This window comes from Cyrtonyx montezumae, unplaced genomic scaffold (assembly GCF_038088225.1).
Source record: "Cyrtonyx montezumae isolate F1298 unplaced genomic scaffold, pur_monq_1.0 scaffold_0, whole genome shotgun sequence".
Classification (NCBI taxonomy): domain Eukaryota; kingdom Metazoa; phylum Chordata; class Aves; order Galliformes; family Odontophoridae; genus Cyrtonyx; species Cyrtonyx montezumae.
The window spans coordinates 33,339,663-33,355,322 of record NW_027071824.1 but is presented as its reverse complement, the minus strand read 5'-3'; the positions used below and the strand labels follow the sequence as shown (position 1 = coordinate 33,355,322).

The window sequence follows — 15,660 nt, the reverse complement described above, 5'->3', positions numbered from 1 at the left end:
AAACAGCACAATAATCTTTACACATTCGTATTTTGTTTTTCTTTTTTTTTTTTTTTCTTTACAATACACAGCTTTCTTGGGTTGAAGCAAACTGCGGGACATATTGAGTACTGGTATATTACAGCTACTTTACATCATATAAGAACAGCAAATGGAGAAAAATAAGTTATTTAAATATTGATTTCATATACAGAAAGTGCAACTTTGTTAGTTGTTACATAACTTGTTTGACAGTTTTGATTCCCCAAAGGGTGTCAATTAAAGATAAAAGTATCTTGGACCAAAGTATTATTTATTCTAAAAATAATACAGTACAATTGCACAGCTGTGACTTGGTGAATCGACCACTATTGCTGCTCTTAGAGATGATGGCCTGTTTGAATAACGCAACGTTTAATGTTTCCGATCTTGCTCCCAGTGTGCGTACAAAGCCAGGCTCCTAAAAAAAGGGCACAGGGACTATCTGGGTATTAACAGAGTTACTGATGGAAGCTTACATTTATGGGCACTCTGTAATGTTTGGGGCTTGCTGCTTCTTACTGTTCGATAGCTATTTGAGTTACAGTGGGACAGCAGACAGGATGTGTAACGTCATGAGCCTGAGCAGAGGTTAGGATTCCAGCAGCATGTTTCTTTTGTGCTTCCCCACAGCAAACCTCTGCTTAGAGCACTGAACGGCTGCGAGGAAATGTGAAAGGTTATGGCTCTTTACCACACTGCCTCACCTGCGTGGGAAATGCCACAGGTCACTGAAACCACAGCAGGGAAGCTCGAACACTGAAAAACTTAAGGCTTTTTTAGACTAAAATATGAACTAAAATTATAATTCAAGTAAGACCACAGAGCACAGACTTAAAAAGAAAAACAAAGCAACTTTCAGAACTCACAAATCTCAGACTGCTCACTCCAGTCCTGGATGGGTGGGGTTTGGTTTCTCTGGGGTACATCGTTATCTAAAAACCATGGAGTTACAGTGTTTGGCACATGGGTTTGGCTTATTCCTGTATTTCGCCTTCTGTCATTAAATGAGTGGGAGCAATTAATATGGGAGAGCTTCATTATGTGGCTTGTAAGGAGAAATGTGTTTCCCTTCTTACTGCACACAGCCAGCTTGGCCTTTTCCTTTTCCCCAAGGAAGCTGCTGTCTACTTACTTTCACTCAGTTCTGGTCTCTGCCAGTACACCCAGGAAGTCTCAGTACTCTTTCATCTCCTGCTTCCTGACAGTTATCATGTAAACCTCAGAGAGGAAATGACAAATCATTATTATTAAAATGATATATATATATTTTAATTTTCACCAGCAGTGCAAACCACCTGTGCTGCATGTTTCCTGATGCTGTCACAATAGAACAACTGATTTATGCACTGAGGAGAACATTACTGAAAAAAAAGATTTGATGAAGTTTGCTGTTGCTACAAGCACTCAACAACTCTGAAACTAGGAAATGAGCCTAACACCTCTCGGTTCCCCAGGAGCCAAATTAACTGCCACCTGCAGTAAAACGTGTAGCTCACCTGACTTAAAACTTGGCCATAGTAAGGACTGATGCAGCAAGCAAAACTCTCCATTCATCAGTCTGAAAGCATCTGATCAGGAAAAGTAGTGTTGTTAGCTCAGGACAAGTGTGAGGTAAGTGAGGCAGCACACTGCGGAGTGACTGGCCTGGCTCTGTACAGTTGATGTCAGAACTGATACTGGAAGCAGTCTCACTTCCCATCCTGTGCCCTCATCTCTGTACCTCACTTTGCCTGCCAGAGTAAAGCTTGCTCTGCCTTCCGTGGAGCACTTGCACTACAAGAAGCTAAAGGATAAACCGTACAGAGACCCCAAATTATAAAAAACTACTCATGTGTTATTCATGATAATCTGTATTTGGTATATAAATGTGTATCCATATATAAAAATAAAATCTGTCATTAGCCACATACGTGAATGGAACATTTCACATAGATTTAGGCAGGAAAATATTGTGGAAATAATGGCTCATGGCATATGCCAGCACAATACTCTCTTCCAGTGAGAGGTAACATTAACACTCAGACATGAAAGATACCAACTGTTTGTAAAATCACAGTGTCGTTCTTAAGACTATATAGGATTTTATTTTTTTTTTGTCCACGCAATGGAATTACTGGATCTCATGATTTCTTTGGGATACAATTTGCTTTTTCATATATTTTATCCCCCGTAGAGTGATTTTTAATTTGCAGAAACCCACTGTTAGGAATCAATATGGTCAGGATACCAAGTCAAAGCTGCAGCATAATGATTGACAATATAACACAGTACACAGAATATGATTAAAATGAAAAGCAGTTACATATATACAAGGCAGTATATTTTGGACCTGTTTAGTAACAACAGTAAATGCAGACTGCAGTGAACGGGATGCTAGCCTCACTACCAAAACCTAGCACAACCCTGCATTTGTAAAAGCATCTATACAACATGTAAGATGTCATGATGAGGCAATTTATAGAAGCTACTTAAGCTGAATATCACCCTAAGTGCAGCTTATGAGTGACAGGTTGAAACAAGGCTTGGGAAGTATGAGTACAGGTAAGTTGAATGTTAGGTAACTGCTCAAAAGCTTGTTTTAAGGCAAATAAAAAGCAGATTGCTAAAAAGCAGTTATAAAAAAATGACCTTAATTCTGTACAAATTAAAAGAAGCTTTCTGACTCTCCTAGGGTTAATTGCATTGGAGTGACAGAAATGGACCATACTGTAAATTAACTTCAGTCCAATGACTTTGGCCTAGCTAAAGGCTTCGAGGCGAAATGGGACGTATATCAAGCAACAGCAAAGATGACCAGGGAAGAGGGGTATGTATTTAGCTCTAGACTGCTAAAAAAAAAAAAGCATTTGCCAAACAGCTTCTACTGGGACTTGCACCTTGATTTGTACATGGTCTGTAGGACTGACTCCATGTATCTAGATGTAGAGGAAGCCCTCAGCTTAAGGACTTCTCCACAAACACATGGCCTACTATTAGTATCACTTCCACAAACTTATGGAAAAGCATGTAAGGTCCCTTAATTCTCTGAAGCTGTCTGATCTCAGGCCAGCCCTGTGCACTTTATGAAACAAGAGTACTTTACAAGGGAGTGAGGGGAGGAGGGAAGTACCACATCTGTGTTACCTGGTGGTTGCTTCTTTTCTCCATCGGTTGCCGAAGTCGGCAATTGAAACATTTCATATCGTCTGAAGAAGCAATCTGCCTGTCATTGAGAGCCACTTCCTTCATCCCTTTAGTTATGTAAAGTAATAAGGGCAAAATTGGTGCAGGAAAAAGCAGTGCGTTCTTGACTAGGCAATGTCACGCTACGGAGCACGTTAAATTGCATCTGGATCAAGAGGTTTGAAGAGTCTTGCTGCCGCCAGGAGCTTGCTTATGTGCCTTTCCTCTGTGATGCCAGCTTCCTGAAGGCAAGTTTGTGACAGAGAAGGCACTTTGCTCAGTGTGTTGAACCCTGCTTCTGTGAGTGGGCTGGAATACATAGGTAGGCCAATGGAAATCAGCCAGTCAGACACAGAGGTGATAAGTCCTGGTGATACAGGTTTTCGGCAAATTTCAGTGAGCCCTCCACTTGGAATCTGGACAGAAAGGAAGAATAAAGGGAAAAAACAACACCTTCATGTTAAAGTGCTCGTTTTACTGCAAGTCTTCTGCTTTTCTTTCAAGCTGGCAGAATTTGACAGCAGATGTTTCAGCTTTTCTTACTCACGCGTGCCATGCTTATTGGTATGAGAGTGGTCTGTGGGCAGAAAGGCTAGGCAGGAGCTATGTAACTGTTTGGGCAGATGCAGTTGCTTGGACAACTGTCATGTGCCATTTTGAATTCATTAGAAACACTCAAAAACATCCAGTAAGGAGTTCTCCAAGGCTGATCCAAGGCTAAAGGATATTAACTTTGACTATTACCTCCCCAGATAGACCAAACTCTTTTAGGAACAAACATGAAAGCTTAAAACAAAACAAAAAGAGCCATCCACTCTGTTTTCAATAACTAACCGCCCTCCTTTGGGACAGGAGGAGAGAGCTGCTGTCCCTGTAGCACCCCTGCAGATGTTGCTCTTGCTGAGTGAGCACAAAGACAACATTTCTGACAGACACTTCCCTTTATGTGCAGTCAGTCCTTTTTAACAGTCTGCACATAATTAAGAAGCTTGTGTTAAAGGAAATACTCACTGCCATGCGATGCTGCTTCCTCAGCTGCTTTACCCGGATTTGGTCCATGTTTGCAGCAACATCCTTTTCAGGCTGTTCTAAGTCTTCGGAGTACCTCTGTACCAAAGCCTCAGGAATGCCACAGCGACCGTGCTGAATGTTCCCAGGCAGCCAAGAAGACAGATGAAAGAAAAGAATCAGTACAGATCAGTCAGTGTGGGATGAGAGAAAGAAGGATTTTCCCTTGAGATTCATAAAAATAATTGTATTAAGCTATAAACAATAACAGTGGAATGGTGTAAAAATAGCAGTATGCATCTTTCATGAGCTTTAAGATCAGTTCCAGCCTCCCCGAAATCAACAGCAAAACTCCTAAGCTTAACTTGAACTGGGGTGCCCCCAACGGCCACGTTGTTAGATTTTAAGCTACTGAGCAGTAGCATGCTTTCATGATGATAAGTTTATCTGGATAATTTTCTGAGGTTTGGTTCAATCAGCTAACTGATGTGATCCTTTGACTAGATGTTTCCTGATTTCTGGCGGCTACATGACAGTTGCCATATCTCCAACAGCAGTGACAGGGAAAGATCTCCCAGAGACAGACTGGTGACAGCAAAGTTTACACCAAAGAACATCTCTTAAACTCTCATTTACTCTATTCACATCTCCTAATGGATTTATTCTTCATATGAGGACTCTTTCCTCAGTTTATATTACCAGTACGTTGGTTTTGATTTATAAACGTGTTATTGATTTATATACATTTCCTACCTGGTCAGGATATAGGTAAATTAACACTTCATCCTATTCATGATGCCACTGCAGTTAGACCACCTATCCAGTTCTAGTGCCAAACTCTCCTTGGCCACTCCAAGACCAAATACTCTCGGGCACCAACTAACTGCAAAACATTGCTGAATCAATCAGCATTTTTATTTTGAATTGTCATGTTTCCTAGGTACCAAAAGCTGCAGGCTTTTACAAGCTTAGTCAAATTCTCCCTTGTGGCATGTGATATGTGACATGTCAAAATTTGGCAGAGCTTTTGGAGGGGGTTAAAAGCATAAAGTTCATGCACGTCTGCTGCTGGCTCAGTTCTGCCTCTGTAGGGTACAGGAGAAGATGGTCCAGAAAAACAAGAAATGAATGAGCTTTATTTACTGATACTTCTCCTGGGATATGGGAAACTGCTGTGTTCTGTTGTTCTTTCCAACATTGCTCACATGTTTTAGCCAATGACTCTTCCAAGAAAACTGAAAAAGCAATCCTCAAAGGACTGGGAGTTCGAACTCCCTCCTTCCCAGAAGTATGTCCTCATCACTATGCTATCAACTCACATTTTCTTGAGAACATAGAATCTACATGAATTTCTTCTTCAGCTCCACTTCCCTACAGTGGCAACGTTTCTATGCTCAGTGCCACCAAGATAATGAAGAGCTGAAGGCTCAAAGTATGTCTGGGATATCTCAATCCCTCTGTAACACAACTAAATGGTTACCTTGGACTTCAGGCCTGATCGAAAAGCTAAGCATCGTTATAGAATACCTAGTGTAGGCTGGTTACTCACAAAAATATGACAGATACAACAAGTGAAAGACTAGCCCTTGTGACACTGGTGTAGAAAACACTGAGGCAACGTGCTCCACTTACCTTGTCTGAGTACGGTTCCTCAGTAAGATCAATACCTTCAGACTGCAGCTTGTTCTCTATTACCATTTCCAGATCCATTCCCCTGCTACAAGAGACCTTCCTCGCTGAAGCAGGACCTAGCTTTACCATGTGCTGCTGAACACTTTTAGTCTCTGGTTGCTCCAACAGCCAGGGTGGCAGCGAGCTGGGGGGGGTACTGTGCTCCTGTTCAGATGCCCTGTGGACAGGTACTCCATGAAGATCAGTGGGAGTGGATGCACTGGTCTTTTTCACTGGCAAACACGGTGCTTCTTGACTTGAGTTGTTCCCACTGGGGGTCATGGGAGGATGATATAATCCATTAGTAAGGCGTTCTCGGCATTTTTTGGCAGGAACAGGTGGAGGCTGAGAGGGATTTTTTGGTTGCATTCTTGCCTCATTTGTGCCTTTTTGCTCAGCTTCTAGACCTCCCTTGAGGACTGGAGCATAGTCAGCCCGTGCAAGGTCATGAAAGCCCTTATTCTGTATTTCCAGAGGTGTCCTTGTTGCAGAATGTGTCACCAAGGCAGCCTGAGCTTCACAGTGTTTCACAGGGAAAGGAAAAGGTTTGCCAACTGCACTCTCCATTACAGAGCACTCCAACTCCTTACTTCTACCCTTCTGAGAACTAGCAGCTGCTTTACCCTGCTTAGGCATCAAGTCATCTACCGTACAACTGTCCCCATAAGACTGAGGTGGCAGAGCAGATCTAGTTGCCTTTCTTGCTGTATCCAGTGAATCCTGAGCAAAACAATCTTTCTTGCTACTGTCCTGTAGATCAGCACTGGAATCTCCCTGGAGATCATCCAGGGAGTGAGATCTTGGCCATACATCCACACCCTGGGGGCCATCCAGAGTCTCATAGCTCCGACAGACAGCAACTGGTAAACTTCTACGGTTCTTCTTCAGACCCATAACAGCTGGGGGTTTGACAGAGCTCTTCAGAGCACGATGTGCACAGCTCAGTCGGCCTTCTTTATCTCCTTGCTGTAGAGTTTCTATTGACTTGGTCAGCGGGAGTGTAGGATAATTTGATAGCTGGTGTCTGCTGAAGTCTTTAAAGCTATGCTCACTTGATGATTTTGAAGGCAGAAGACAGGTCCTTCGGGTTTTACCTAGAAGCAAATAAATCACAATCCACCATTAGAAACATCTTCTCTGTACTAGTAGTGGGTCAATTCTAAACAACTTTGAAACACAATGATTCGCTGTTTTTTGTTAACTCTGAACATATGGGAATGCAGTACCATTTTAAGCATCTGAATTTTGCTTTATAAAGCAAAAAGCTTTAGCTTTACAAATGAAGCACTGGTAATCACTATCAAGTAAAGAAAACATATTTTATATAATTACTATCCCTTCCGATCCTCAGTTTACAAAGCTCTGAAGTCTAGGTCACTTAAACCCTTTTCAATGAGAAAAATATCCTGTATCTAGACCTGATATCCTATACCTGATATATTAACAAGTTTGACCCGATGCAGAAATAACTCTACAGATCTACCATTCTTTTCCACTGCTCTAATTCATTTAGGATGCTGATAATTATGTTCATTGCCCAATGAAGTTTACTAGATGGCTCAGGAATGCTTTTAAAAATTAGATCACTTTTATTTGTTTTAATCACAAAGCTTGCCAGCAACGTTATTTCATCTTCTAAGTAAACAACAAACTATTTTCAGTGGCAAATCAGAAAGCATTAAGGTGTTGGGAATACTGGTGTTGCACCAATCCATCTGCAAAGTTACTTCAGCGACAAAAGTTTTATGGAAAAGAAATAATAATGCTATGAAACAGAGAATGTTACAAAAGAAAGTTTCTAGAGTGAGTAATCTTAGCGTTGTTCTCATGTCACATGCTTTCTCAGAACGGAAGGTCTTAGAAGTGTGGTGTTCTATTATATCACAGAAGATGAGATGACTTGAACCAATACAAACCACACGTCCTTTGCACGCTTTACTTCATATTTTTTATGGGATATGCAACATCACTTTTAAACAGTGATTCCATCAAATCTCCTTGATAGAAAAATTCTGATCTCATTACCGTATTCATGAGTATGAAATACAAGGTCATTTCTCCAATGCTGCATAAATATATATCTTTTATGAGAAGTAAATTTGTCTCAAAGCAGACAACCTCTCAGAATGACAGCACATCCTGAATAATCACTTTCTTCTGATGACAAGGACACTTTTCCTCAGCTACAGTAAACTTTCTAAAATAATGACAGATAGATAAAGCTTGGAACTTCTTTTTCCAGCATATGTGCTGCAGAAGCTTTGTCTAAATGCTATCAAAATCCCATAATAATAGGCAACTGATGAGTCATTTACTGTTTTAGATCTGAGTATTTTTGATAGCTTAATTCAAATTAAATTAATATTGAGTGCTTTTAAGCAACAGATGCTTTCTTTTCATTCACTTTTACCTCCAAAACTTGATCCCAAAAGAAGCTTAATGCTTTGTTTTTGAGTAACATACATCACTTTCTTTGAATAAGAATGCTAACATGCATCAACTCTCACTTAAGAATATCCTTTCTTCAAAATTCCTGTCAGAAAAAGAAACCACCTAGTTAACCTAAAAGGAAAATAGCTTGCTTCCTCTCCTCTGCTCAGGGAGTTTAAAACCAAGGCATTCAGAGAACCAGTAAAGGAAGGTGAGGTTACTTTTAAAGAGAAATAAGGAAATATGTGATTCCCTCTCAAAAGAGAGTTGGCCACATTTACTGGCAAGCCAGCAAGGTTTAAAACCACTGTCTGCCAACAATTGGGAATACAAGCTTACAAAAACTCCTCTCTTAAAAGCTGACAGTTCACAGTTCACCTGAAGCTAAATATCACCATTCCCTCCCTGTGCTAATAAAGATATATCACATGTTGAGTTGGTTCCTTTACTGCTACCTCATGTACAGGTATCTTAGAGAAGTAGTAGAAAGACTTATCTATCTGTCTGCACCTTTCTGTAGTGTGAGACCGTGGTCTTCAGAGAGTAACTTACAATCACATTAAAAAGACACATTTAAGAAACATTACTTAGGTATGGAGCGTTTTCTTCATTACTCATATATTCTAGTCTAAGTTTGACTTGTGCAGCAATTCATAGAACTATAGAGCAAGGGTTTGGAATGTAATTCCACTTACGTAGATTTAAGTCATGACCAACAAGTAAGGCCACTGTGATTTCTCTTTTTCTAGCTATTCCTTCCCCTCTCCTGACCAAAAGATAAAATTTCATCATGCTCCTGACAAATTAAGAAAGGAAGGTAATAAAGCAGACTTTTAATTATGTTTTTAAGTTGTTTTCATAAAGTGGGAATGTATACAAACATCACTGAATGTAACATTCCCTTCTTATCTCAAAAAACAAACAAACCCCCAAAATACAAAGACTGAAGTGTACAGCTATTACAGCTTTAAACACATTTTCAATGTCAGCATTTTTTCTAGGAATTCAATCCTTGATATCGTCAAACAGTTGAATGCCTTTCATAGTGCTGTCAATCACAGGAACATCTCCAATTTAAATACATGCAGAAGGACACAGGAGTCTGGGTGAAAGCTAAAACAATAAGGGTGGTCCTTACACAAAACTAATGGAAAGTTTGTAGTGTTTTCAGGTTCAGATTGAGCTACAAGCATACTCTGCCCTTTTGTTTATCATTATGCTGCCGTTTTCGTTAGATAAAGCACCTCTCTAATAGTTCACACTGTTAGAATACAGAAAACAAACCTTTCAATTCTCTGTCATCATCTGCCTCTAAAGAAATAATCTTTGGGAGTATTTCCAGAGGTACCTGAGCTACAGAAACAATTTTTCAGTGTTATCTTCAGTACTTTTTCTGTGCAGAAGATCACCCTCAGGAAATTAAGCACTCAAAACCATACACAGAATACCTTCAATAGCCTGTACAGGGCTCAGATTTTATTAACTTCTTTTTGGCCTTGTTTTCTGAGCCTATATTTCTGTGTACGTTTCAAACAGCTCTACTGACACAAGGAGGACAATGGCACCAGAATCAATCCTTGCCTCGGTGCTTTTTTAATTAATATAAACTAGTAGAAAACTAGCACGTTATATCAGGCAATGTGACCACCTTTTCTGTTACTTCCTTTTCTGACTAATTAGCACTGAATGTTCAAGTGCTTTGGACGCCCAGTTGGCACTTTGGCAATCTGGCTTTAGTTCCTGAACAAATCCTACCTGATAAAGCCATGGTTTGTCTGCCTCCTCAGCTCCCTGCATGTGAAATTGCTACTGCCTTTAAATCTCTTCTCTCCTTACAAAACTACGCACCACAACTGGAAAAGGTTCAAAGAACACGCATGACCAGGGACATAACATATAATGAATAATTAACAGGATTTAGACTAGAAGATAGATGACTCGAGGAGCATGAGGTCTATACACAGACACTGTTAGGTATGGAGGCTCTAAGGGAGAAAAGGGATTTTCATAAGAAACAGATTAAGGAAAATGGAATACAGTGAACTGTTCAAAATTCAGAGAATCCTTAAGTTCCTAAATGATAAATTCCCCAAAAGTACCTCAGGAAGCCTCACATATCACTTACACTGTTCTCATTACTACCTGCTTTTGGCTGCTTACTGAAAGAACTAGATTTCTGATAACATTTCCAAATATGTCTTGGACAGACAACACTTGCATATCTGAGAAGACAAATAACTGCTCTGTTGCACAGTCTAAAGGAGAGCTCCCTCTCCGCCTTGTTTCAAACCAAAGACTGATCTATAGAGTGATGATATGATCCTGCTCTTATTTTCTTCCTGACTAGAACTGAATAGGTCACAGAATTATGTTCCTTGCAGTCTGCAACTTGGAATAAAATGACAGTGTTGCCTTAAGTATTTCTGAAATGAGGTCCAGAGAAGTACGTAGATATATTATACCTGTACCACTGGCAGCAAACCAGTATGTGGCAAACCATTTTTAATCCAAACTAAGATGAGCAGAATGACTGAACTGATGCCAAAAGGTACAACATCAGCCCAGAGCAGGGCAATACTCACTAAAATATTGCGCAAAATAGTTTTCCAAGAAATGTGAAGATTCATTTCTTCTCAGAAAGCATTTCATCTTCCCATTTATGAAAAGCAGATTATTGCCAATCTACACATTATGATGTTTACACTAGACAAATGATTATCCTTATTTTAATAGACAAGCATCCAACTTATTCTGAAGACAACATGCATGTAAGCAACTATGGTCCATGAGCTTTGCAAAGAAGTTGGAAGCACATGTCAGATTAACCAGCCCTGACAAAATATCTGAATGAATCCCATCCTGCATATTCTTTTTATCATGTTCATGTTTTTCAAAACAATCACTAAGTGCATTCTTGAGCAAAACCAATACAGGAAGCCATAGATGAAACACAGTACAGAAGCCATTAGTAGTATTCCACACTTTGCAAAACCCAGAGAGAAATAACAGTTTAAATGTAAGAGTAAGTATCTAAGAAGAAAGGCAGTAACACTTGCTTTCTTAAGATATTATTGTATTGTAAATAAGGAAAATGTATAGGCAGCAATTTAATGCCAGTGCTGAAGCTGTCACTGTGGCAGTGTCTAGAGATAAAACAGAAAGAAAATTGGCACACATGTCATATATCTAGCTATGATTACATTCCACCATGCCTACTGCATGAGAATTTATGCTCAAGAAAAAAAAAATCTCTCTGCTTTCAGGTATTTAGTACATTGCTAATTTCAGGCACACAGCTTCAAAGCAAATTGCAATTTTCTTCAATAAATGATTATCTCTGAGTGGCAGACTGACAGAAAATGCATATAGTAAACAAAAAATCCTTAGTTCCTATTTTAAATGGGAGAAATGGCTACTGAAGGGAGCACACAGCATCCCTGTTTATTTTATTCTTGGTTTCTTTTTTTTATACTCTTGTTAATGCTAGTGATGAAACCAGGCTGTCTGAGGCCAAATCAGACATCAAAAGCTTGAACTGATAATGTCAAACACAAAGTGTAACCCAAACTAATTTAAACCATTTTAATAGGTCATCCTTAGTCAAATATTTGTATGTACATGATTACACCACTCTTCAAGTAAACAATCCTCAGTCAACACAATAATCATAAAGAGGAATCTCCATTATAATCTGTCTCAGAAATTTTTCAGTGCATCACCTTTCATGGATGTAAGACAAGGTAAGTGGAAGTGACAGCACAAAAAGTTCTTCCTTTTATTTTAGTTTATTTTCTCACCAACTTTTCCATTTTTCCATTACTTTAACTTGCTAGACATTCATTCATACACTAAAAATTCCTAGATTTCTACAGTTGTCTTCTTATCAGATGAGAATGCAATGTGTAACCTGAGTAGATAATAATAATAAATAGCCTAAACCACATCATGTTTCTTATAAACTGCTTCTGTATAGGCTTAGAAGTTCTCCAAAGCTCAGTGGAGTTCAGAGACTTTTCCACTGCCAGTGGTCCCTTAGTAAGGCTAAGTAGAGCCAGACTCATGAAGCATGTCTGCACTAGACTCTGATAGGGAGTGGAGACAGCAGAAACAACAGTGAGAGTATCTCTTGTCTTACGATCACAAAAAATACAAAACAATTTGTGAAATGCGATTTGTTTTCTACCAATGCAAATAAATAAATTAGAAATGATAGAAATGAAAACCAACAGCCTCAGCCAAGAGGGAAATAGGCAGACAGAGTAAGGGAGAAACTCAAGCATGAAGTAGTTTGCATAAGCTAGGAACAGAAGCAAAAAGTACTAAAATTTATCGACTGAAAACAGCTTATGAGGATTGTAAGGCTTGTTGCAGTCACTAATACCATTTTCCAGGTTTTCACTGCTTTCGTAGCAGCCAGAATCCCGAGGAGAGCATCCAGCTAGGCCTTGACCTTCAATAAGAAGTTTCTCCTGAGATCCCGACTGGTCGCTGTTACCTAGAGGAAATGAGAATGCAGTGAAAATAGAGGAAAACTGAAACTTCAGCTGAACTTCTCAACCTTCCATTTCTAATATTATTTTCACTGTTAGAACAACTATATCAGATCAGATTGCAAGAAAAGAGTGAGTGTTAACAACAACCATCACAACCATTATTGCAAGCATTCATACTGAAGTACAGCCTCTGCTTAAGTTTCAGGGGGCACTGCAGCACACAATTGAATGAAAGCAAAATCAGCTGTATGTGCCCCTCAGCTGCCCTGAGGACAAGTCCTACAACTTAAAACCACCAAAATCCATTTAAAATGTTCACAGAATCATAGGGGTTGGAAGGGACCTCTGGAGATCACCTAGTCCAACCCCCTGCTAAAGCAGGTTCCCTACAGGATGTTGCATAGGAAAGCGTCCAGCTGGATTTTGAATACCTCCAGACAAGGAGACTCCCAAATCTCTCTGGACAGACTGTTCCAGTGCTCTGTCACTTCCAAAGAAGTTTTTCGTTATGTTCCTATACAACTTCCTATGTGCCAGTTTGTCCCAATTGCCCTTTGTTCTGTTGCTGGGCACCGTTGAAAAGAACATGGCCCTGCACATTTGATTCCCACTCTTTGGATATTAAATAAGTATTGATAAGATCCCATCTTGTCCAGGCTGAACAGACCCAGAGCTCTAAGCCCTTCCTCATAAGAGAGATGCTTTAGGCCCCTTATCATCTTTGTGTCCCTCTGCTGGACGCACTCTAGAAGTTTCCTGTCTTGGACTGAGGAGCTCAGAACTGAACACAATATTCCAGATGTGGCAGCAAAGTTTCTTCAAAGCAAAAACAAAAAATGTGATGAAGAATGAAATAAAATAAAATAAAATAATAAATAAAAACCAAACCCTGACTTATCTTGCTGATGGGACCAAGAGGAAAGATCAGGAATGGGTCTGGCAAAGTTAGATAATGTCCACTAAGGAATAGGCAAGTGACAAGGGAGAGACTGCTTGTAAAAATTCCTTCTGTCCTTGTTTTGTGAAAAGAGTCTGCACTCAAGTGTGGTCCAGTCCAGGCTGTATGGACTGGATTCAAGGGATTTACCCACAGCATTCAGCTAAAAACCATGTCCTGTAAAGGGACTAAATCTGGAGTTGAAGATATAGAATTAAACTTCATGATGCAAGGATTCCATCTATGCTAAATTCCCTGCTCCACCCTGTCCTGAAACAAAAATAATAAAAAATGATTATTTTAATTTCTATTCTAAGCACATGAAGGGTAATTATGGAGTAGAAAGAAGTGCTTCTGTCCTTCCCAGGTTCCAGCAGACAGGGTTCCACACCTCTTTCTGCTCATCGTCCTGACTTGGAGTTTGAATTCATACTTTCCAGACGCCCTGTCAAATAGTTCAAGTTTCCAGTATAAAACTGAAGGTCCCTAAAAAAATGACTACTTCAGATAAGTGAACATTTTAAATAGGTCTGAAAATATTAAAGAGAAACTCATATTAGGTGGCAAAAAACTACTCTGATGCTAGAGAAAAGGAATCCAGTTCTGCAGCTGCTTGTTTTACTGGTGTGTGGCAAAAGGCTTAGAAAGTCTGGATGCCTCTTTGTAAAATGTACAAACTACATGTCAGCGACAGCTTGGGGCACAAAGTACTACCCAGTGACAGCAACCACAAATCTCTTCATAACAAACATAAGCATTTCCCACTTAATAAGCGACTGTTTCAATTGCTGCTATGGCAGTTTCAGCTAAAATGTAGGATTATGTACAGAAGCAGCTGAGAAAGTCCTTCCAGAATTTGGTTCACTGGTTCTGAATTCTAGGGTACTAAACTTCTGCCAATATTTAGGGATGGAGGAGAAATTCAGCATATGCTGGGTATGCAAGGTGTACATAAACAAAGAATTCTGGAAGGACAAATATCAGTCTTAAGTCACTCCCCAATAGTCTAAACATTGTCACCCAGGAAGACCCTGGAAATAAGTAGATTAGGATAAAAATGTCAAAATCTGGGGAACAGATTTCTGCTGTAAGGGTTTCAGAAGGTTCTTGATAGAGCTTCTGTGAATCTGAAAACCTCAAACAACCCACGTACTATCATACTCCTGTAGATGTTCCACAGCTGTGAGGAGAACAGCTCTGTGCTCAGGATCTCGGATGTTCAGTTCATCCAAATCCTCTTCTTCTAAAAGCTTAAAGGTATCCAGATCTTCATAACCATTGAACAGAAAAGTGGGCATGTGCTCCTGTATAAGATGAAAGAAGTAAAAAAAGAAAACTGAGCTATAAGACATCATTCAACGTAATTTGGCAATACAAATATTACGGGAGATTTTCACAATCAGGAAAAAAACCAAACCAGTAATTTCACAAATGCAAACTACATAACAGCAGAATTGTAGGATTACAACTTGTATAAAAATTGTTCAAAGTTCAGGAGAGTAGCTGTGCCAAGCTAGAATGCTGCACACGTTTTTGTACTTGGAATGTACTGTATGACCTGGCCTGGGCAGCACGCTACTCAGATACACAAGATAGCACAGCTCTGAATGAGCACACTACAACATATTAACCCAAGCTACACTCATTTATCTTCAGCCCCCCGAACAAGAACATGGAAAATATCCTGCTCTTTAAAGACAGGGCAACTCTGGTTCTGCTTTTGAAGAGTGTTAGCTTTTAGCCATACTACGCAAGGATGTACAACTGCAGTGTGTTCTCTGGGCACATACAACCTCCAGACAGCTTACAAGCCTGATGGGCAGTCCTGGTTGGCCTTAGCTATTTTCATTTTGCAGTAAGACCTGACTGTTAAGTAGGGTTATGTTCGTTAGGATTATGAATCTGATAAACAACTTCAAAACTAACGAATCTGAAAGT

The 15,660-nt window shown here is 39.7% G+C and overlaps 1 protein-coding gene across 7 annotated transcripts in view; it reads right to left on the bottom strand.

The window, feature by feature from the left end:
- Positions 1 to 1,287: 1,287 nt before the first annotated feature.
- Positions 1,288 to 15,660, bottom strand: part of LOC136045652 (SAM and SH3 domain-containing protein 1-like) — a 520,676-nt gene continuing 506,303 nt past the window's right edge. For 6 of the 7 annotated variants that reach the window (XM_065731679.1, XM_065731701.1, XM_065731692.1 and 3 more), the window contains 5 exons: positions 14,876 to 15,026; positions 12,674 to 12,787; positions 5,824 to 6,956; positions 4,195 to 4,326; positions 1,288 to 3,599 (listed from right to left, as the gene is read on the bottom strand). In XM_065731679.1, the coding sequence (XP_065587751.1) occupies positions 3,339 to 3,599; positions 4,195 to 4,326; positions 5,824 to 6,956; positions 12,674 to 12,787; positions 14,876 to 15,026 (1,791 nt within the window). In that variant the 3' untranslated portion in view covers positions 1,288 to 3,338. The remainder of the gene's footprint in view (positions 3,600 to 4,194; positions 4,327 to 5,823; positions 6,957 to 12,673; positions 12,788 to 14,875; positions 15,027 to 15,660) is intronic. The other variant, XR_010621925.1, reaches the window with a different exon arrangement.